At 41.2% G+C, this 24,441-nt stretch overlaps 1 protein-coding gene across 2 annotated transcripts in view; it reads right to left on the bottom strand.

The window, feature by feature from the left end:
• The window catches only part of arih2 (ariadne homolog 2 (Drosophila)), an 88,042-nt gene extending 66,714 nt beyond the window's left edge, over positions 1–21,328 (bottom strand). The window contains exons 1-2 of one of the 2 annotated variants that reach the window (XM_060835353.1): positions 21,214–21,328; positions 4,722–5,063 (exon numbers count right to left, since the gene is read on the bottom strand). In XM_060835353.1, the coding sequence (XP_060691336.1) occupies positions 4,722–4,955 (234 nt within the window). In that variant the 5' untranslated portion in view covers positions 4,956–5,063; positions 21,214–21,328. The other variant, XM_060835354.1, reaches the window with a different exon arrangement.
• Between the last annotated feature and the right edge of the window lie 3,113 nt (positions 21,329–24,441).

Here is a 24,441-nt window from a genome sequence, read left to right as displayed (position 1 = left end):
TCCATGGCTAAACTCTGTTCCCAAAACAATGATAATAGCTTTCCTTGTCACAGTCCAAGGCTGACCCAGATAGTTGGTAACCTCAGTGTTTACCTATTTTATCCCCATCACCATTGTCTAATGATTGTATTGATTTCCTTGACTCCTTACAGTTGGGATGGTGAAGCTCTAGAACATGTTAAAATTACTAAGGAGGGGAGATTAGACTTTTTTGTTATAGCAAGCATAAAGGTGCATAAAATTCCCTGGGCCTGAAGAGATATATCCCAGACTAGTATAGGACGCAAGGGAGAAGATTACCTGAGCACTGGCAGAGATATTTAAGATTTCACTGGCCATAGAAGAAATGTGAGATGATTGAAGAATGACTAACGAGGTTCCTTTGTTCAAGAAGGGCAGCAGGGATAGATCAGTTAGTTTGATGTCAGTGGTAAGGAAGTGGTTGGAAAAAATTCTGAGGGATTGGATTAATCAACACTTGGAAAGGCAGAGATTGATCAAAAATAATCCACATGAATTTATTGGAGGTAGATCCTGTCTGGCTAATTTAATTGAGCTTTTTGTTTTGAAAAGGTGACTGAACATATTGATGAGATGGTGCAGTTGATGTGACTCAAATGGACTTCAGTAAGGCCTGAGACAAGAGTCCCACATGGAAGGTTGCTCCAAACATTAAGAGCATGTGGGACCCAAGACAAGTTCGCAAACTGGATCCAGAATTAGCTTGCAAACAGGAGGCAAAGGATGATGGCGGAGGGCTAATTTTGGGATTGGAAGCCTGTGATGAGTGGTGTACCACAGGGATTTATGCTGGGACCCTTGCTGTCTGTTATGTATATTAATAACTTGGAGGTGAATTTGGAAAGTATTATTAGTAAGTTTACAAATGTCAAGAATTAGTGGTGCTATTGATAGTGAGGAGAATGGTGTCATGCTCCAGTCTGATATTGATCAGATGGCAAATCAGACAAAGCAATGGCAATGGGATTTAATCGTGATAAGTGGGAGGTGCTGAATTTTGGGAGATCAAATAAAGGATGGATATACAAAATGAATGTTAAATCCCTAGGGAATATGGAGGAATAAAGTAACCTTGGCGTACAAGCCCATAAATACCTGAAGGAGTCAGCACAGATGGATAGGATGGTAAAAGACTATGGGATGCTTTCTTTCATTTGCTGTATGATTCCAAATACTTCTGACACTTGAATATTTCATAATTTTGGACTATTAATGGAGTCTTCAACTGTGAAGATAGATGCAAAGTATTCATTCAACTTGACCATCATTTCCTGATTCCTCATGATTATACTCCATCCCATATTCACTGTGGCTTCTCCCTTGCTTTTTATTTAAAGACACGTTTGCTGTTCATCTTGATAATACTTGGAAACTCACCCCCAAAGTTTATTTTGTTCTTTTTTTTGGGTCTTCTTTGTTGGGTTTTAAAACTTCCTTAATCGTCTGGTTTGCTAATCATCTGTGGCACATTGTTATCCTTAACTTGCCTGGTTAACCATGGCGAGCAGGTTTGAGTAGCTGAATGGATCATCACCACTCCTGACCCTCATGTTCAATATACAGTAGCTATTTAAAGGTCAACTTAGAACATAGAACACACAACATTACAGTGCAGTACAGGCCCTTCGGCCCTCAACGTTGCGCTGCCTGTGAAACCAATCTGAAGCCCATCTAACCGACACTGTTCCATTCTTGTCCATATGCCTATGCAATGACCATTTAAATACCGGTAAAGTTGGCGAGTCTACAACTGTTTCAGGCAGTGCGTTAGATGCCCCTACTACTTTTTGAGTAGAGAAACTACCTCTGACATCTGTCCTATATCTATCACCACTCAATCTGAAGCTATGTCCCCTCGTGCTAGCCATTGCCATCCTTGGAAAAAGGCTCTGACTGTCCAACTGATCTAACCCTCTCATTATCTTACATGTCTCAATTAAGTCACCTCTCAACCTTCTTCACTAACGAAAACAGCCTCTAGTCCCTCAACCTTTCCTCATCAGACCCTCCCTCCAAACCAGGCAACATGCTAGTAAATCTCCTCTGTACCCTTTCCAAAGCTTCCATATCCATCCTATAAGCAGCTGCATCAGAGATTTGTACAGCTGCAGCATGACCTCAGATTCCGAAAGTCGATCCCTCTACTAATAACTTGAAAAGAGAAGGAAATCAGGGAAGAATCGAAATGTTTTAATGAATCATTTGTAATCAAATAAACAAACCGTTCCATAAACTATTTTTGCTACAGAGAAAGCCAGCAAGGAAATCGAACAGTGCAATCCCAAGATGTAGGAGCGGAATCCCTTCAAATGGACTTTATGAATATGAAAAAGAATCTTAAAACCCATGTAAATTGTTGCAAATAAAAGTCAGTGGCTCAGCAAAAAGGTTTGAACATTGTCTGACTGCTATCATGGAACACTAGTGCAAGAAAATACCATTACCTGACGCAATGCAGAGATTGATCATCTAATGAGATAGGATTGGAACCTGGCCAATGTTACTATGACAAATTCCCATTGAGAAAGGAAATGGATAATTCAAACCTGGTCCGCCTGGGTGCTGTTGTCATGCCATCTTCAAAAAGCAGAAATGTTTAGAACCATTGTGAACTGATCATGTTGTCTGGACTGCTTTCGCCATGGTAAAGGGTCACATTGTTTGAATGCGAATAAATGGTTGGACTATTTGTAAAATACAGCAGGTCAGGCAGCATCTGAGGAGCAGGAAAATCCACGTTTCAGGCAAAAGCCTTTTTATCATTCCTGATGAAGGGCTTTTTCCCAAAACGTCAATTTTACTGCTCCTTGGATGCTGTGCTTTTCCAGCACCACTCTAATCTAGACTCTGGTTTCCAGCATCTGCAGTCCTTGTTTTTACCTATTTGTAAAAATACATCAAGTAGCATTATATCTCAGACATTCTGAACAAGACAATGTGGTCATGAAATATTTGATATAAATAACAAATAAAGGGGCCAAAATTGAAGCACCTCTAGTCAGATGGATCAGGATTGGTCAGTCTTTCACAGATTTACCATCAATGTCAGATGGACTAGGCTTTTGGAAATTCTAGGTGTTTCAGCCAAATCAGAGTGATCTTGGTCCAGGGTTTCTGCAATCATGAAAGAGGATCAGGAATGGTCAACTGGCTCATGGACTTACAGTTCTCACCAAAAGGACCAACTGTGTGGAGGATGTAAATTATCAGCAAAATCCAAGGGTTATTGGGGCTGAGGGATTAAGGCACCCAAGGCTAACAACAAAACAAAGGGAGCTAGAGTCTGAATGAAGCATGAGATTAGAGCTATGGCTTCTCAGTAAAGGTCTTTACTCATAAGAAGAGAAAACAAAGAACTGCGGATGCTTAGAATCAGAAACAAAAAGGGAAATGGTTGGAAAAACACAGCAGATCTGGCAGCATCTGTGCAGACAAAGCAAAGTGAATGTTTCTGGTCCAGCGACCCTTTCTTTAGGCCCATATGGAGGGAGTGGAGCAAAGCAAGAGGCAAGGACACTTTACAGAAAATAATGATACTAAACCAGATTTCCAGAATTTAGCTTATTCAATTACCACAGTCCTGGAATTTACACCAATATTTGGTACTGCCTGTTGTGAAGAAACCTACAACAGGATATAATCATGTACAATCAAATGACAAAAATAACATCCAAACTGAATTCATCCTGTGGTGCTCCTTAACTTCAAGGAGAGCTCAATGTTACCGGGAATTGAATAGGACAGAGTTCTATCCAAAAGAAAAACATTGATATCAACAAGGCCTGACTAAGGTTATATTCTTTGTTGTACAAGCTTCAATTCCACCAGCTTTTGAACGGTTGTATTGGGATTTTCCAATGCAGAATATCAAAACATCCTTAAGAAACCATTTTGAACTCTTCCCAAAAACAAATTACAACTAGTGTACAATTAAACAGAACCTTAACAACATTACTGATCATAATGGTCCAAGTTTGCTATTATACTAAAGATGAAGTGGTCAACATTCATTATTACCTGATAATCTGCTTATGTCCAATATCTAGTTACAACAGACGTGCAACCCAGAAAGGTCAACTCCACTTAGTGGAACTTGCACCATTGTCTGCTCACAATGTCAGGAGCAAGCCAACAATACAAACTTTCAAAAGGGAAGTGAATTTATATTTGAAAGGAAGAAATTACTTAACTACGAGAAAGGGTAAGGTGTGGGACTAACAGGGAACTCGTTTAAAGGACTGGCACAGGCATATTGGGCTGAGTGACTTTCGTTCATATTGCAGGACTCTAAGGGATACAAGGAGAGTTCAAAGTAGTTGCACGGCAAGCTTTCCCACTGCTAACTTCCAAAGACAGCTTCTGTAAAGTAAGCATGTGTTGCCATTCCCCAAGGGCAGACATTAATTTGGACAATGTGCCATCACCTACAATCACTGATGCAAGTCCACATGTAAGTAAGTGTTAGTTGGGCTGCTGCCACCCAAACAATTAAAACACACCATGAGTTCATGAAAGGAAGAAAATTTACAAAGAATAGAAGAAGTTTGGAATTACCTTTGCACAAATTCAAATTAGAATAGGTTCCTGAAATGAGTTTTGCTTAAGTTCTTCTGCGCTTTCAAAGTAGACACCCAGCATTTGGAAATGGTCAAATGTGCAGGTGTCAAAAAAATGGCCCAAAATATCTTGCAAAGTCTTACCTTAAGAGCATCTGCCATGATATCGACTTGTTCATTTAACACATTCTCTGATTCCTTGTATGACAGACATGTGAACTGATATTCCTCTGGATCAAAGGCATCTGCACCTTGCTGCTCCACATCGCACTCTACTCCTTCGTAATAGGTACTCATATCACCCTGGTCTTCCTCCTCAGAGTCTCCATTATAGTCATCATTACTGTCAGAACTCTGGCTATTCATATCCACCGACATAGTCACAGCTGCAAGAATTCACCACAAACTTGACCAAACCCAACAAAATGTAGTACTGTTTGCGCAAAATCAGTGGTCACTTCCACTCTTCATCTGTTTTTTGGATTACTAGAAGAAAGATCAAAACTGTCAAAATTAGTAAATAATGCAAATTACTAATAACAAAGTAGTAACTCAAACGTCCTTCACCTCTTATAAATATGGCTCTGTCCTGTGATATGGTTTCACAGATCATATCTAACCCTTTTCAATCTACCAACTTTCTAATCCAAAACATTAGATATACTTACAAAAGTAACAAAGTACATACCATAGGTCAACAAGGTCAACAGCTGTGGAAGATATTCATTTTGAAGGATTATAAATCTCTACTTTTTCTTTATTATAGATTCAGACATTTACAGGACACAAAGCAGACCATCTGATTCACACCAGTGAACAAAGATGTCATTTCAGTGATCCCACTTTCCAGTCCTTGGACCATAGCCCTGGAGACTATGGCAACACAAATAAACATCTAAACACCTGCTTTAATGTTACCAGACTTTTTAGCACAATCACCATTTCAGGCAGTGAGTTCCAAACTGCCATCAGTCTCTGGATAAAATAAATTTCTCAACTCTATTCTTAGCCTTCTACCTCACCTTAATCCATTCCCTATGGATATTGACTCCTCTCGAATGGTGAGATAATGGAGTTTTACAGAAATTCATGCAGTTTTTGAGCTCAGAGTTCTACATGAATCCATTGGGAGGGCCTCTACCGGGACCTTGGGTTCATGTCACATTACAGGTGACCACCATTGCACTGTGCACACACACAGATACTTCTACACACACACACACTCACAGACTTAAGACACTCTGCACTCACCACACACACACACACACACACACACACACTCCAACCCAGACAGAGACACACAGACAGACCCATATGCACACACAAATTTTATGGGTTGAATTTGTACTTGCAGTGTTACATTGTACTTTGTTCAAAAACTGCATACATTCATGTAGAACTCTGAGCTCAAAAACTGCATGAATTTATGTAAAACTCCGTTATCTCACTTTTTAGATTAGAATCAATCTAAACATCAGGTCATAGACAGAGAACACAGGGGGGCCAACACCTTCAACATATTGTCTAGCTATCATCATTGTTAACAGCTAACCCGAGAAGGCAACTTTTTTTAATAAAAAAAGATTTTGTGATTTACACATGAAAGAAGTGAAACTATCACTGTATTCTAACAGATGAAAGGCTTAACAGACAATCAATTTTTCAATGTATAATTTCAGTTACATCACACTGTAAATGTTTGCTATAAATTGTGTGTTAGGATTGAGCCCTCCACTATCACCTGATGAAGGAGCGTCGCTCCGAAAGGTGGTGCGCTTCCAATTAAACCTGTTGGACTATAACCTGGTGTTGTGTGATTTTTAAACTTTGTATCACCAAAATACTAATCCAGAAATGCACAAAACATTCTGGGGACAAAGTACGAATCCCACCATGGCAGATGGTACAATTTGAATTTGATAAAAGTCTGGAATTAAGAGTCTAATAATGACCAGGAAACAATTTCAAATTGTCACGAAGACCCATCTGATGCACTAATGTCCTTTAGGGAAAGAACCTGCTATTCTTACCCAGCCTGGCCTCCCTGCGCATCCAGGCTCTCAACAATGTGGCTGATTCTCATCTGGGAAATTAGATATGGGCAATAAATGCTGGCCAAGCCAGCAATGTCAACATGCAGTGAATAATTCAAAATAAGGCCCAAACAGCATCCTGGTAAATCTCCTCTGCATCATCTCTCATGCAATCCTATAACATGGTGGTTACATTTAGATTATTAATTAACTCAAACCCCTAAAGTGAGAGGTCACAAGATAAGTTTAGCTCAGCACGTGCTCGGTAGGACACATCAGTACAGTGCTAATGGTGCAAGTGTTACTCTAACTTAAAGCTTTATCTGGTTGATCAGGTAGACCCTCATAGTCACATGGTATTAATCAAAGAGTGGAGTGTTCTGATTTCTTGGCCAATATTTGTCATTCATTTGTTATGTGCAAAGTTAACTGCCACATTTTTTTCCCCACTGTGACTCCCAAAAATAATTTGAGAGTAAAATACTTCAGCACATCGTGAAGATGTGATAATACATTCAAATTCAAATTCTCTCTTGCATACAGTAGCAGTAAACCACACAGATGCTTTAAGGAGAAGCTTGCTAAGAACATAATGGAGCGAGAAAGGATATAAGGTTCCACCGTAATGTGGTGGTGAGGCAAGAAACTCTTGTGGAACATGAACACCAACAGAGACCTGTTGGGCCAATGGCCTGTGTAGTTAAATGCATTACAATCAATTATGGTCAGCATTCATGACAAATAATGCAACCTTGGTGTAACACTTGTGTTAAAACATTCAATGATTTAATTCTGGTTTATTAACACTTCAAAATTTAATGGATTACTTACTCTAAGCCACTATGTCAGATCAGGAACCCCCAAGAGTGTTAATGGAAAAGATGTTTATTTTATAACAGGTGGAGAAACATTGAAGGTCACTGACATGTTTCCAGTTCAGAATAATCAAGGATCAACTGGAGTGAGAATTCCCAGTGTTTAAATATCAGTTCAGAAGCAAATTTAGTTTCCTCTTCTCACACATGTAGGACACAGTCATTTCAGATTAATTTGTGAAGCTTCCAAACTACATTAGAATTAGAAATCTGGTCATGGAAAGTCTAGGAAGCTTAAGCTCTCAGTTCTGTGAATATTCATGTCAAGACTCAACAGTTCACAAGACAAACTACAGAGAAACAGTTAAGCTGAAGTGTACAGAGGTGTAATTTCAATGTATTTGAATCTAAATGAAGGTGTCAGGAGGTAGGTTGAAAACTTAGCTAGACAAATCTTAAAATACTGCAAAAAAAAGGTGTATATTTAAATAGCATGTTTTTTATTTCTTATGTGTAATAAACTTCCATTGCTCAAGAAACTTTAAGCTCATATCTGCATTTCAGTGGTTGACTGAAGCTGGATTTCATTCTGGGGTCTAACTTGTCTAGTGATACCATCAGCTGGGATCATAACAACAAAGTTTTCATGCTTTGCCATAATTGATGCAGAGTTAACTGATCTCTTGGCAGAGTAGGTTGATGTTCAACAATTGGACTGATCACCTCTTGATTAAGTGGAGGTAAGGACAAATAAAATCAGATAGACATTCTGTGTTCTATATCACAAGAGGAAGTCATCAATCAAGGGCTGGTTTTGGTTAAATACCCGAACAAACCATGTAGAATCACTTGGATTAAATTATTTCACAGGCAAATAAAAAAAGTTTGAGAACAGTATGGGAAACTCTAAAAAGACAGGCACTTGCAAATTAAACACCTAAATTACATTTAGCTGATATTGCTTATCACAGTCTTGCACTAACAGAAACTTCTGTGCAAGTTAATGGTGGCTGTGTAAAATTTATGCACATCTGCAGTAGTAAGCACTCCTGTCCTACATAGATTTATTTCAATATACGACTGATAGTATAGAATTTATACTAAATTAAAACTTTGATGTAAAACATGTCTAGATAACACTGCATTGAAGGGTGCATACAGACAGAGGACCTCTACATGTTTATTAAAACACTTGTTTGAAAAAGTTGCTCCTAAAAACAGTTTAATTTGGCTAAGGATAAGCTCTTTGACCACATTATACCATAGGCAGAAAGACAGCAGGGTAAAAGCTTTTACATTCCTGGGTTGGTTTTTTTGGCTTTGCTCTAGCAAAGACTTTGGAACAAAGCCAAATTCTGGAACCATTCTGGTGTCAAGGACATTGGGAGCACATTGAAGACAAACTAAACATTGTCTCTCTGGGTGTGTTAGAAAAAGGTAATACCATGGATATGCTCAAATGCGAAACAAAAGCCTCTTACAACCAAACCTCAAAGCAAAAATAGTTCAATATTGATAGTTTCATTTCACAATTAAGTTTCAATTGTCTCCCTCCGAAAGACCGTACTCAATTTTACCTAAGCTGAAATTAAACAGTTTGCAAAAACATTGAAGGTTGTTTGGTTCAGCTGCACTGTCATTTCCACATCTGCACTCACAACGATGCAATACTAGATGTCTGGGTGGCATTAACAGTTGGACCGAAGGGTCCGTTTCTTTGCTGTACATCTCTATGACTCACCCAAGAGTAACGTTGTCAGCTGTTGAACATAACTCCCCTCCATATACACATACAACGCATGCAAACACACACCCATACCAGAAAGGCACAAGCCATCTCTCTTTTAACTCCAACCTTACAGATGCATGCCTACACCAGGGTAGCAGCTTACTATATCTCCAAATTCTTCCCAGTAGCTCACACCGCAAAGAAGAACCAGCTGTACTGGAAGATAAAGTCATTTTGATTTTATGCCGTGGCTCAACATCTGCAAGCAACCAGAGTGAGAAAGCCTAAAATCTCTGCAGAATCTTGATGAAGAGGAGAGACTTCCATCCATCTAATTGGTTTGGGTTGAATCAAACCTTAGTGGTGAAAGCTCACTGCAACAATCATGTGATTTCAGGACCAATAAAAATTGCAAACGGGTCCAAAAGGAAGATTTAACAATTTGGTGTGTTCTTCTCCAGAAAAAGAAAGACTGAAGATCTTATAAGATATCCTTCACAGGGCTTGACAGGGGATATGGAGAACAGACAATATCTGAACTAGGGGTCACATTTATATCCAATAGGGAATGCAGGAGAAACTGCTTTACCCAGACATAATGAGTTCCATGTTCTGACCACAAGAATTAGTTGAGGGGAATAACATACCTTCTTTTAAGAGGAGGGAGGAATAACAGATGAGGAAGAAGATCAGGAGTAGGATGCTCAGACACAGCATGTACGTAAACCTCATGGAGCAAATGTTAAGTTCCTGTACTAGTAATACTGTCTAAAAACACAACCTAATACCATTGAATACAGGTATTAACAGAAGGAACCTGACATATGCCAGGCACAGGTGGTCATTCATAACCATCCTGATTCTCACTGTTTAGGTCCATGTACAAGATCCATCATAAAAGGTAAAAACGGAAATGTTCACTCATGACTAGGAAACGTTCAGCACCATTCAGGACTCCTCAGATACTGAAGCAGTCCATGTCCAAATGCAAAAAAACCTGGACAACCTTGGGCTGAAAGGTTAATAGCCATGCCACACAAATGCCAAACAATGCCATCTTCCTGAATGGAGATGGCCAATCTAACTTGAGGCCTGTGACCAACGGTGTTCCCATTTATGCTTTTATTTATACAAATGATTTAGATGAGAACATAGAAGACACAGTTAGCAAGATTCACACCAAAACTGGTGGTATAGTGGACAGTGAAGAAGGTTACCTAAAATTACAAAGAGATCTTGATCAATTGGATGAAGAGTTACATACAGAGTTTAATTTAGATAATTGTGAGGTGCGGTTTTTTGGTAAAACTTACAAGAGCAGGACTTTTACAATTAAAATTACGGCCTTGCGTTGTGCTGTAAAAGATAGAGGGGTTCAGGTCCATAAATTATTTGAAGTTTGCATTGTAGATAGGGTAGATAAGATGGCATTTAGCATGCTTGCCTTCATGGCTCAGACCTTTGAGGATAGAATCGGGGCATCATGTTGCAGCTGTACAAGATGTTAGTGAGACCACTTTTGAAGTACCTATACAGTTCTGGTGGTCCGGTTACAGGAAGGATATTATTAAGGTGGAGACGGTTCAGAAGAGATTACCAGCGTTGTCCTGCTTCCCACCCCTCAAGTCAAAGCAAAACTCTTGGAGACGCAGCAGTTTCACCTCCTTCATCTTTATTCCGGGCCCTGGAAGGAGAGAGAATGATCGTCCATGTGGACACAGACATGAGTTCTCAGAAACAGCAGTTTCTTAACGAATTATACAATCATTTACAGGGAGGAGCATCCTGATAAGGCAACATATATATTGATTGGGTGACCATTTCAATCAGTGAGCATCAACAGTAAAGATTAAGCCATCTGCTGTTGCACAATGAACGTTCTTAACCTTAACTGGCTTCACATAATGAATACTTTTTCACCTTGTTAACTTACATTACATACTGAATGCTACCTCATCTTGTTAAATGGCTCTACATAATGAATGTTTTTTCCACCTTGTTAACCTATTACCATTGCCTCCAGCACCCCACTGTTAATTACACGTTCTTATTTGATCTGAGTCATGCTCAGCTGAACCACTTGTTTCACAAATTGCAGAACTTAGTTCTTTCTCTGCTTGCTTATACTCTACTCACATTCTCATTCCCTCCTTTTATCATTTTATGATAACTACCTAGATGAAACTAACAGCTTTCGTAAGACTCCGAAAGCTAGTGTTTAATCAAATTATTGACACACAGCATACAATGATTATAACAACAAAAATTACTAGTCCGTTACAACAAATAGAATTTGAATGAATCCTCCCATGTGGAAAAAAATTCACCAGTAAAGTTTTAAATACACAGTCCTCAGTGACCATGCCACAAGTCGAGTTTAAAATTCAGTCTGTCCTTGCACACCACTCCAAAGAGAAATCTGAATTCTTGGATCAGGGCAGTTCAGCACCTCACAAAGCCAATGAGACTTCCATCCTTCCAGAACTGCTTCAGATGGAGGATACCAGCACATCTGACCGTGCAGTGTAGCAGTTGCAGCTGCAGGCTAGGTGAACGCAGTATTCTTTGCTGCATCTGCTCCTGCTCTGCAGTTAAATATAACAAAGCCATTTGGCTGTTGTGGTGTTAGCTTGAACAGTGAACCATCGTATCCCTTAAATGATCGAAATGAAGGTAAAGCTCACATGGCTTAACATCCATAGGAAGGCTACCGATAAAAAGTATACCGAACGCCTCTTCACTGTCATTAGTTTCTTCACTTTTCGTGCTCATGACAGAGGAGCTGATTGAATCTGTTGGGCTCAAATTCCAACCAGAGAGCTCGAACCTCAAATTAACCCATCCAGGGGACTCAAACCCCAATATCGCGCAAAGGACTTGAATCTTTGTTTGTCAAACTGCGTCTCTCAACTGAACTAATTATCGTTCGAGGAATCTGTAGGATAGACAGCGAGCGAGCAAGAGAACTGTGTCCAGCACACAGGAGTACAGTCATTTTACAGTGACAAGCATCTAGACATGGCAACATAAATATTGATTGGTTGACCGTTACAATCAACAGTAAGGATTAGCCATCTGCTGTTACACAATGAATGTTCCTAACCTTAACTGGCTTCACATAATGAATACTTTTCACCTTGTTAATTTATCTTTTCTACTGAATGCTTCCAATATTGTCAAATAGCTCAACATAATAAATGTTGTTCCAACCTTGTTAACCAGTTACCCTCGTCTCCAGCACCCCATTGTTAACTGCACGTTCTTATCTAATCTGAGTCATGTTCAGCTGAACCTATTTTTTTCCACAAAACTCAGAACTTAACTCTTTCCCTACCTGCTTATACCCTCTACACATTCTCACCAGAAATGGAGACTTTGAGTTTAAGGGGAGAGATTGGATAAGGTGGGACATTTTTTGCTGAAAGGTAGCAGGTTGAGAGGTAACCTTACAGAGATTTATAAAATCATGAGGAGTATAGATAAGGCGAATGGCAGGTTTCTTCTAGAGGTACGTGGTTATGTGTCATGTTACAACAATTAAAAGACACTTAAGACAATTACACGAATAAGAAATGTTTGGAAGGATATGGGCCAAGTGCTGGTAGGTGGGACTAGTTAAGTTTGAGATTATGGTCAGCATGGACTGATTGGACCAAAGGGTCTGAAGCCATGCTGTATGACTCAATGACATTCAATGGTATCATCATTACTGAATCCCCCACTATCCATATTGTTGGAGTTACCATTAACCAGACTCTGAGCTGGACAAGCCATATAAATAGTGGCTACACAGCAGTTCAGAGGCTAGGAATACCACAGCAAGTAACTCACATCCTGACTCCCAAAGCATGTCCTTCGTCAACAAGGCACAAGTCAGGATTGTGATGGAATATTCCTCACATGCTTCCAACAACAATCAGAAGTTTTACACCATGGACAAAGTAGGTTAGCACATCCACAAACAGTCACTTCACCAACAACGCTCATTGCTGCAGTGTACACTAACTAAATGTTGTACTACAGAAATTCACTAAGGGTACTTCCTCATACACTTTCCAAAGCCACAGCCATTTTCACTTAGAAGGACACGGGCAGCAGATGCACAAGCATATCACCACCTGCAAGTTCCTCTCCAAGTCACACACCATGCTGACTTGAAAATATATCACCGTTCCTTCAGTGCCACTGTGTTAAGATCATGGAATTCCCTCCCTAATGGCATTATGGGTCGACTGAGAGTACATGGACTGCAACCATCAAGTGAAGTAGCTCACCATCACTGTCTCAAAGGGCAACTAGGGAGAGGCAATAAATGCTGGTCCAGCCAGCAATTCCCACGTCCCGCAAGTGACTAGAAACAACATTTCTCCCTTTCTACTTTGGTGTCAAGGATGAACATTGATGACACACCAAGCCAGTAACACCCTCATTCAACATCAATCTTATGATTCAGGTAGAAAACATGTTTTCCAAGAACATGAAAGATGAGATGCAACTGTTAACATTCAGCTAGTTTAACACTGAATAGCTTGAAAATTGACATTCCATTTATAAGTCTCATTTAACACTCTCCATGCACAAATACTGTGCTTGGAAACATTTAGAAGAATTAACATGTTGCTGGCAAGTAAGCTTAAGTCTAAAATATATCGTGGGATTTAAAACTTAGCTGCATTACCACTGCTCATTGTTTTTCTGACTAAACTCCAATACAGTGCCAGAACAGCAGTTATCATTTTCATAATGATGTCCTGTTCTTAACCTTACAATTTACTTGTTAATGGTCAAGGAGAAATTAACTCATCTTAATACACTAATTGCACATGACAAGGAGCTCTGTATCCATATGCAGTATACAGTAAAAATATTGTGGCTCTATGATATCTGACTTTCGCCATAACATTATTTTAAAATAACCCGAATAATCCAACAGCTGCAGGAAACAACACTCGAGAGTAACTTTTACCTCCTTTTAAGCTGCAAACGAGAAAAGGGACAAAGCCTGGATAGAACGCAGAAGACATCAAGCTGCCTTCTCCCTCAATTTCTTTTGAACACATTGATTATTTTCTCTGGTAATTTTTTTTATCCTTTTCTCATATTAGTGTAATTCAGGATGGCATTTGTTGATGCAAAGAACAGACCTCTTGCATTTCTGTAGCATCCTTTATAGTGAAATATTTTTGAAGGGTACTCAATTGTAATGTAGGAATGCAACTGCCACTTTAAAAGCAATTTGAAAGTAATCTAAAAATTTGCTTTAGTAATGTAGGCTGAGCAATAATTATTGGTCACAAGAACCTACACCTGCTCAGCTTTTCCAGCAACTTCTATTTTTGTTTAAGTTAAATATTTAGGAGGATTCAACAACTAGGAAGGATAGCTAAAAAGAAATAGAGGCCAAGAAGTATCGGTTATAAAGGATGGGATCAGTACATTACTAAGAAGGATCAGATGATCAAGATGTAGAATCAGTAAGGCAGAACTGAGTAACATTAAGGAGCAACACTCGATTGTCGTGGAAAAGAGAGGCACGGCATAAATCAGGAAATTAAACATGTACGTAGCAAGGGTAATACAGTAGCATGGTGGACTTCAATCTACATAGAGCCTGGGCAAGCCTAATTAGTCTAGCAAACCTAAATATGTGGAGGACAGATTCCTGGAGTGTATACTAAACTGTTTTCTAGAACAGTATGTCGAGGAATCAACTTGCATTGCGCAATTTGAAATAAATTGAGAAACTTCATTGACAATGGTAGTCAAACAATAAAGATTTTAAAAACTAAAAAATGGTGTACAACTAATTTAATTCCTGAGACGCACAGAAGGAAAGGTGTTCCAGTCATGGTCAACAGCTGAAGATATTAGAGTCGAGAGTGTGGTGCTGGAAGAGCACAGCAGGTCAGGTAACATCCGAGGAGCAGGAAAATTGACGTTTCGGGCTTTAACCCGAAACGTCGATTTTCCTGCTCCTTTGATGCTGCCTGATCTGCTCTGCTTTTCCAGAATCACACTCTCAACTCTAATCTCCAGCATCTGCAGTACTCACTCTCGCCTAACTGAAAATACAGTATTAGACCAAAGGAAGAGCCTAATAAAGTTACCAATAAAGTAGTAAGCCTGAGAATTAGGAAAAGCTTAGAATTCAGGGAAGAACCAAGAAGTTGATGAAGAGAAAACAGAATATAAAGTAGCAAAAATTTTGAATGGACCTTGAAAGCTTATGGATAGGTAAAAAAGATTAATTAAGATTAACTTTTTTAAAAAAGGGTCCATTACAAAAGAAAGGAGAACATATAATGAGGAATAAGGAAATCGTGGATATATTAAAAGAAAAGTGTGCCCATCTATACAAAGAAAAACATAAAAACCTCCCTGCAATAGTAGACAATCTAAGGACTAGTGAGAATGAGGAAATGAAAGATATTCAGTAAGAGTAAAAAAAAGAGCAGAAGACAAATTACTGAGAATAAAAACTCAAACTCCTTGTACCTAATAATCTACATCTCAGAGTGCTGAGAAAGTGGCTGTTGAGATAGTGGATGTGTTGATGGTTATTTTCCAAAATTGTGTTGAACAAATTGGAAATATAACACCGTTAAGAAAGCAGGGATAGAGAAAACAGGGAGCTACAGACCTGTTAGTCTGACATCAGTGAAAGGGAAAAAAGCAAGAATCTATTTATAAGGTTGTGATAGTTGGAGTAAAGAATCATTGAATTGAATCCCGACAGTCTGGGAAAAGCTGTAGTGAAACCTTGCTGTGTACCTGTATTCCAGCTTTTTGTTTCATGTACAAGTAGACCCCAATTACTTTTGTGTGGCAGCTTTCTGCAGTTTTTCTCCACCTAAATAACATCGTTATTTTGTTCTCCCTGAGAAAGTATACAAGGTATAAGCAGGTACGGAAAGAGTTAAGTTTAGGGTTGCTTGACAAAAGGTTCAGCTAGCATGACTTGGTTCAGGTAAGAACTTGCAGTAAACAATGAGGTGCTGGAGGCAAGGTTAGTGGGTTGATGAGGAGAACAAGCATTCCTTATGTAAAGTCATTTAACAAGGTGAAAAAGCATTCATTATGTAAAGTCAGTTGACAAGGTGAAAAAAGTTAAAAATCACAACACCAGGTTATAGTCCAAGAAGTTTATTTAGAAGCACTAGCTTTCTGAGTGCTGCTCCTTTATCAGGTGGTTGTGGAGTATAAGATCGTAAGACACAGAATTTATAGCAAAAGTTTACAGTATGATGTAACTGAAATTATACATTGAAAAAGATCTAGATTGTTTGTTAAGTCTCTCATCTTTTAGAATGACCATGTTGATTTAAGTTCTTTCATATGTAAATCGCAAAACTTTTTTTTAAAAAGTTACATTCTCAAGTGAACTTTAACTATGTCTCAGTGGTTATCACTGCTGCATCACAGTGCCAGGGATTTGGGTTCGATTCCAGCCAGGGGCAACTGTCTGTGTGGAGATTGCATATTCTCCCCCGTGTCAGTGTGCATTGCCTCCGGGTGCTCCGGTTTCCTCCCACAGTCCAAAGATTTGCAGGTTTTGTGAATTGGCCATGCTTAACTACCCATAGTATATGGTGCATTAGTCAGAGGGAAATGGGTCGGTTGGGTTATTCTTCAAAGGGTCGGTGTGGACTTGTTGGGCCTCAAAATCTCAAAACAGCTACTTTCAAATATGAGTATAAGTGTGTGCTGGGAACAATCTACCTAGACAAGGGAAGAGTACCTCATTTCGGATTACGCGAATTCACCAAAGGAGCATGCCATTTGGTCCAAATGGCCTGTTTACATTTCTAATTAGTTTCTTTTATTCATGCCACCTTTTATTTCTCTTGCAGCCTTATGTTTATAATGTGTACTTAAAAGCATCTATGCATTACACCATCATGTCACATGCTAGAAATCTCCACATACTGCTGAGCCGGAGTAAAGGAAATATCCCCTGAACTCCCTCTTGGATTTATTTACTGTTATCCTATTTTTCATAGAATCACAGTATGCAAGCAGGCCATTTGACTATTGGACCCACACTGACCCTCTCCACAGAGCATCCCACTCAGACGTATTCCCCACACACTAATTACTCATGTTAATCCACCTAGCCTACATATCCCTGGACACTGGGCAATTTAGCATGGCCAATCTACCTACCCTTGTTTATTGAATGCAAATTTTGGTTTTCCATAGTAGTGAGAACATTTTTATGTCTATCAATGTTCAAGACTTCTACTAGATCAACCCTCAGCTTTCTCACTTTTGCAAATAGGCTCTTACTTCCAGAGGAGGAGAAAGCAAAATGGTCAAGCAAAATCATATGGAACTTTTAAAAATTATCAATGCTTAATTTTGGAATAAAATACAAATAAAGTATGAAACAGCTTAATTTCAAGCTGAATTTCCGCATCAATTTCCTCTCAGCATTTTACAAAGGAATGAAATCTTATTCAAAGGTTTATTGGGAGCATAGGAGGTTGAGGGGTGGCCTTACAGAGATTTTAAAAACCATGAGGGGTATGTGGTGATTAGCAAGGGTCTTTTCCTTGGGGTAGGGAAGTGCAAAATAAGGGAGCATATTTTTAAGGCAAGAGGAAAAAGTTTTAAAAAGGATGTGAGTTACAACTTTTTGTTTTAATACACAGTGGTTCCTGTATGGAATGAACTGCCAGACAAAATGATGGATGCAGATACAGTTACAACATGTAAAAGATATTGGAATAAGGACATGAACAGGAAAGATTTAGAAGGAGATGGACCAAACGCAAGCAAGTGGGACTACTTTAATTTGGGAACACGGTCGGTGTGGACTGAAGAATCCATTTCCATGCTGTATGATTCTTTAACTATCAGCATGGTTTAGCAAAGCTTCAATAGTTCTACAGTATAACCAAGTGCTTATCAACCAATAGATGCACCACACAACTCACATCCCACAGCATACTTATTACAGCTGAAGTGCACAAAATACACCAAATCAAACACCTGAAAGACCTTGACAATGTTCCAAACAGAAATTCTCTCATGCTTCACAACACTTAGTGTGCTCAGATTTTAAGCCTGTTCACAGAACCAAATATTCCAATAAGAAATCAAAGGCCAAAACTATTCTATGTTTACCCAGGATTGCAATAGCTCCAGTGCCCTGAAGAAAATTTAACTAGCACATCAACTAACAGGTGAAACCGAAATCTCAACCACAATCAAGGTTGCACACCAGGGCGGCAAAACAAATGGCCTTTTTGACAGTGTTTACATCGGTGTCAGTCATGCCCAAATAATTTACAACAAACACAACAACGCAAATTCAAACTGAACAAATTGCACAAAGGAAGAAAACCCAAACTCTGAAACAGACACAGATTAAAAATCTGAGAGTTGCAACAGGCTCAACACAAAAAGATGAACCACTGTGAGCAAAAAAAATCAAGAAAACCAACTGAACAAGCACTGAAAAACAACAGCAGGATACAAATGCATAAAGTCCCACCCAAGCTGTACACTGGTCTGGTTGGATAGAACTGTGCAGTATTTATAGCCAAGAGACATCCACTGCATTCTTTATTCTGGTGAGAAGAGACCAAGTACATTTGCCAATATTGCCTCCGAGGTATTATTCTGGTCGCTGATACAAACTCAGGTTTAAGAACAAACTATCATTGTTATATCCAGGATAGCCTAAATGTTTTGAAAAAAAGAGTACTCAAAAAACTCTAATTCTAGTAGCTTCTTAGGAGAAAGAGAAAAACAGTTAACACAGAGTTGAATATGATTCTTGAAGCAGTCTGAAATTAATGTTCTGGAACCACTTTACCCTGGGAAAGCACATAAGACTCCAAATTTCCTTTGCAGCCTGAAGTGCAATTCAAAGTATTTTGTATCATCCACCACTTCAATAACTTAAATGCACAAGGCACTTCAAGAATCAAATGTTCTCCCTATCAGCCAGAATCTTCTACAATAGAACAGGATATGATAGAAGCAGAAATCAATCATGGTGAAAAGAAATTGGATGGCATTTGAAGGAAACTTGCAGAGCAATGACAATGGAGCAAGGGAATGGGACTGTCTGGATTGCTCCATGGAGAGGCAGCACACAGTTAATAGGTCAGATAGCCTCTGTGCAGTAAATGACTAATACCCAAAACTTTGCAGCCTTTAACCTATCTCACCAAGCCAATGAAACTTCACCCTGTTTGTGCCCAGCTGCATGGGTCCAAGTGTCCCCATTTCTCATATTTTAAATTCTTAACCTTTTGTTCAATCTCTCCATGACCTCTAACATCCCACAAATCGCCTCTCCCAGAACTTTCCTGGGCTGTGGCATATCTCAAAACACATTCCACCCCTTCAACGCATCCTTGGCAACTCTGCTTCCAGTCACTTAGGACTCTCGTTCTGAATGAGAATGAAAAAACTGCCACTATCAAGCATGACTCCATGTATCCAATTACCTTATATCAGCAATTAAACCGTGAACAGAGGCAGGGAAAGGACAAAGGTAGTGTTAGGAAATTGTTGCTATTTAACCAGCTCAAAAAGAGAATGCAACACCAAATGCAGGAGTAATACTGCAAAGTTGAATAGCCTGATAACACTTAGTACCGTAGGTAAAAACAATGACTGCAGGTGCTGGAAACCAGATTAGTACCGTGGCTCACAGCATCTGTGATTTTGTATCATTATGATCAGAAAAACTTACAGGAGGGGAAAAAAAGAAAATGGAACTGTGGGAGGGAGAGCACAAAAGTCAATCTTTAATACACGTTTACATTCTTCGCAAAAACATTTTAAAAATCTCCAAAAGTAGTGATTCAGCAAAATTACTTTCCATGACATTCTTATAAAACATCATCCCAAAATTTGAGCCCCTCTTTTCAGAACATCTGTATATCATCACTAATTTATGACTGTGCTGTGTACCGTCTACTTCCTGCATGAATGCCCTAGGACAGGAAATGTTAAAAACATCAATATTTAGCAGAATACAGGAGACCACTGTTGGAGAAAGCAGTCTGAAAACAAAGCACTTTCTCCGTTACCTAACTGAGATTGCCAACATGCACTCTTCTCAATATTGTTGCATGATAGTATCACTGCGGCTGAAAACATTGTGGGTCTTCGCAGACTTCTGATTGCTGATGATTAATCTTTTGGTTATGACTAATACTCATGCAACTCAATAACACACTTGCAGGCATCAGTGCTATTAGTCTACTTAAAATACAGAATTGTTATCATCCAGCTATACTAGCATCTCCGTCGCTCTCACAACTACAACTGTTCAGTGCAGTAATCAATGGGAACAACTAATATTGTCACAAACATAATTACATTCCTACATTAATACTAGTTAACATTTGAGCATTATTTATTAATATTACTGATGCCAAATCCAACTAACAATTGATGATTGATGCTATTATTCTTTATTACGTCAGTTAATGCTGGTTATAAATGCTCCTGGTGCTCGATTATCATAGTTAACATTGGTTATAAATACTCCTGTTTCTTCATTATTCAAGTTATTGCTGATTATAAATGCTAGGAGAAAGTGAGGACTGCAGATCAGTTGAAAAGTGTGGCATCCGAGGGTTACTGTCTAACCGGTTGTGCTTGTCCAGCACCACACTCTTCAACTAGTTATAAATGCTTCTGGTACTCGGTTATCATAGTTAGTACCATCGATTAGTACCCTTGGTGATAATTATGCTAGTTAATAATGAATACAAATGCTAAGTCACCTGGCTAAAGGTGTAACTGTTTACCACAATGGTTAGCATGTGATTAGTGGCTTGGCTATTTTTAATTTTAGTTAAGGCTGGTTATTAATGACAGGGTACCATTTACCATGCTAAAGGTGCTTCCTGCTCTGGAAATGAACAGATTGGGGTGGTTTATCCTGGAACCAGTGCTGCTGGGTTAACATTAGTTATGCTAGTTAGTGCTGGTTATAAGTCAGTACCTCCCCCTCTGGGTTATTCCGGGGCTCCGGTGGTTTCCTCTCCCACCCTCCGGCCTAGGTTGGGGGTAGCCCGGCTCCCGGTACTCACCCGGCCGCTCGGCCCCGGGGGCAGTGGCGGAGGCACGGCCTGGGCTCGGGCTCCACTGACTCCCGGTCGCTCGGATCCGCCGTTGGGGAAACGCAGCGCGAGCGGAACTGGCCCGTCCACCTCCTCCAGCGTCACTTCCGGGGCACTGCAAACCGGAAACCGAATCCAGCAGGCAGCCCTGAGTCATGCAAACCAGTGTCAACACCAGGGGATGTGTTCAGCCCATGTTGATGCAGACAGGCGAGTGCTATTCCAGTCATACATGCAGCCCCGTGTCAGCCCTGATTGACTCATACAGCCCACAGTCATACATGCAGCCCCATGTCAGCTCTGATTGATTCATACAGCCCAGTCATACATGCAGTCCCATGTCAGCATTGATTGATTCATATAGCCCAGAGTTATATATGCAGCCCCATGGCAGCCCATGTTGATGCAGATAGGCGAGTGCTATTCCAGAGTCATACATGCAGCCTCATGTCAGCCCTGATTGATTCATACAGCCCAGTCATACATGCAGCCTAGTATCAGCTGTGATTGATTCATACAGCCCAGAGTCATACATGCAGCCCCATGTCAGCCCTGACTGACTCATACAGCCCAGAGTCATATATGCAGCCCCATGTCAGCTCTGATTGATTCATACAGCCCAGAGTCATACATGCAGCCTAGTGTCAGCCCATGTTGATGCATACAGGCGAGTGCTGTTGCAGAGTTATACATGCAGCCCCATGTCAGAGGTGTGCTCTGAAACATTCTGCTGGTCGGCCTATCTCCCCAATATAGAGGAGGCCACATCAGGTGCAGCGGATACAGTAAATGATGTGTGTGGAGGTGCAGGTGAATGTGTGACGGATATGGAAGGAGCCCTTGGGGCCGCGGAGGGCCATTTCTATCTCAGACGACCGAATCAACACGGACATTTACCACAAACTAACCAACTCCCACAGCTACCTAGACTACACCTCCTTCCACCCTGTCCCCTGTAAAAACGCCATCCCATACTCCCAATTCCTTCGTCTTCACGGCCTCTGCTCCCAGGAGGACCAGTTCCAATACCGTACAACCCAAATGGCCTCCTTCTTCAAAGACCGCAATTTCCTCCCAGCCGTGATCAACGATGCCCTCCACCGCATCTCCTCCACTTCCCGCTCCTCCGCCCTTGAGCCCCGCCCCGCCCCTCCAATTGCCACCAGGACAGAACCCCCACTGGTCCTCACCTACCACCCCACCAACCTCCACATACATCATATCATCCGTCGTCATTTCCGCCACCTCCAAACGGACCCCACCAGCAGGGATATATTCCCCCCCCCTCCCCTATCAGCGTTCCAAAAAGACCACTCCATCCGTGACTCCCTCGGCAGGTCCACACCCCCCACCAACCCAACCTCCACTCCCGGCACCTGCCCCTGCAACCGCAAGAAATGCAAAACTTGCGCCCACACCTCCTCCCTTACTTCTCTCCAAGGCCCCGAGGGATCCTTCCATATCTACCACAAATTCACCTGCACCTACACACCCATTATTTACCGTATCCGCTGAATCCGATGTGGCCTCCTCTATATTGGGGAGACAGGCCGCCTCCTTGCGGAACGTTTCAGAGAACACCTCTGGGACATCCGGACCAACCAACTCAACCACCCCGTGGCTCAACACTTCAACTCCCCTTCCCAGTCCGCCAAGGACATGCAGGTCCTTGGACTCCTCCATCGCCAGACCATAGCAACAAGACGGCTGGAGGAAGAGCGCCTCATCTTCCGCCTGGGAACCCTCCAACCACAAGGGATGAACCTAGATTTCTCCAGTTTCCTCATTTCCCCTCCCCCCACCTTTCTCAGTCAAATCCCTCGAACTCAGCACCACCTTCCTAACCTGCAATCTTCTTCCTGACCTCTCCGCCCTCACCCCCACTCCAGCCTATCACCCTCACCTTAACATCCTTCCACCTTTTGCATTTCCAATGCCCCTCCCCCAAGTCCCTCCTCCCTACCTTTTATCTTGGCCTGCTGGACACACTTTCCTCATTCCTGAAGAAGGGCTCATGCCCAAAACGTCGATTCTCCATCTCCTTGGATGCTGCCTGACCTGCTGCGCTTTTCCAGAAACACATTTTCAGCTCATACAGCCCAGAGTCATACATGCAGCCCCATGTCACCCCAGATTGACTCTGGGCTGTATGAATCATGCATGCAGCCTAGTGTCAGCCCACGTTGATGCATACAGGCAAATGTCATTCCGGAGTTATGCATGCAGTCCCATGTCCGACCAGATTAATGCTTACAGCCCAGTATTACCACAGATTATACATACAATCCAGTGGTAGTCCAGATTGACGCATACAGTCATGTGTCACGCCAGGTTGCTGCATGTAGTCCCGTGTCAGGCCACATTTGATGCATGCAACCCAGAGCGATGCAGGCAGCTCCATTGTCAGTAGAGTGGTGCAAACAGCCAAGTGGTACTCCAGATTAAATGCGTGCTGCCCAGTGTAATCAGTGAGCCATGCAAGCAGACCCGTGTCATCCTAGAGTGATGCATTCAGTTCAGGGTCATGCATGCAGCCCGGAATCAGCCCATGTTGATGTATAGAATCGTATTCTAGATTGGTGGTGCTAGAAGAGCACAGCAGTTCAGGCAGCATCCGAGGAGCAGCAAAATCGATGTTTCAGGCAAAAGCCCTTCATCAGGAATAAAGGCAGAGAGCCTCAAGGGTGGAGAGATAAGGTAGAGGAGGGTGGGGGTGGGGAAAAAGTAGCATGGTGGGGGGAGGGAATGAAGGTGATACGTCGGTGGGGGCGCGGGGGAGAAAGAGGGTGGAGTGGATAGGAGAAAAGAAAATAGGTGGAAAAGAACATAGGCAGGTAGGACAAGTCATGGGGACAGTGCTGAGCTGGAAGTTTGGAACTAGGGTGAGGTGGGGGAAGGGGAAATGAGGAAATTGTTTAAGTCCACATTGATGCCCTGGGGTTGAAGTGGTCCGAGGCAGAAAATGAGGCGTTCTTCCTCCAGGCATCTGGTGGTGAGGGAGCGGCTGTGAAGGAGGCCCATGGCCTCCCTGTCCTCGACAGAGTGGGAGGGGGAGTTGGAGGTGTGTTTGATTGGTGCAGGTGTCCCGGAGATGTTCCCTAAAGCGCTCTGCTAGGAGGCGTCCAGTCTCCCCAATGTAGAGGAGACCGCATCGGGAGCACTGGATACAATAAACGATATTAGTGGATGTGCAGGTAA

Source organism: Hemiscyllium ocellatum, chromosome 14, assembly GCF_020745735.1.
Source record: "Hemiscyllium ocellatum isolate sHemOce1 chromosome 14, sHemOce1.pat.X.cur, whole genome shotgun sequence".
In the NCBI taxonomy this organism is placed as follows: domain Eukaryota; kingdom Metazoa; phylum Chordata; class Chondrichthyes; order Orectolobiformes; family Hemiscylliidae; genus Hemiscyllium; species Hemiscyllium ocellatum.
The sequence above is the reverse complement of the archived record's forward strand: the minus strand, read 5'-3'. Positions and strand labels throughout refer to the sequence as shown.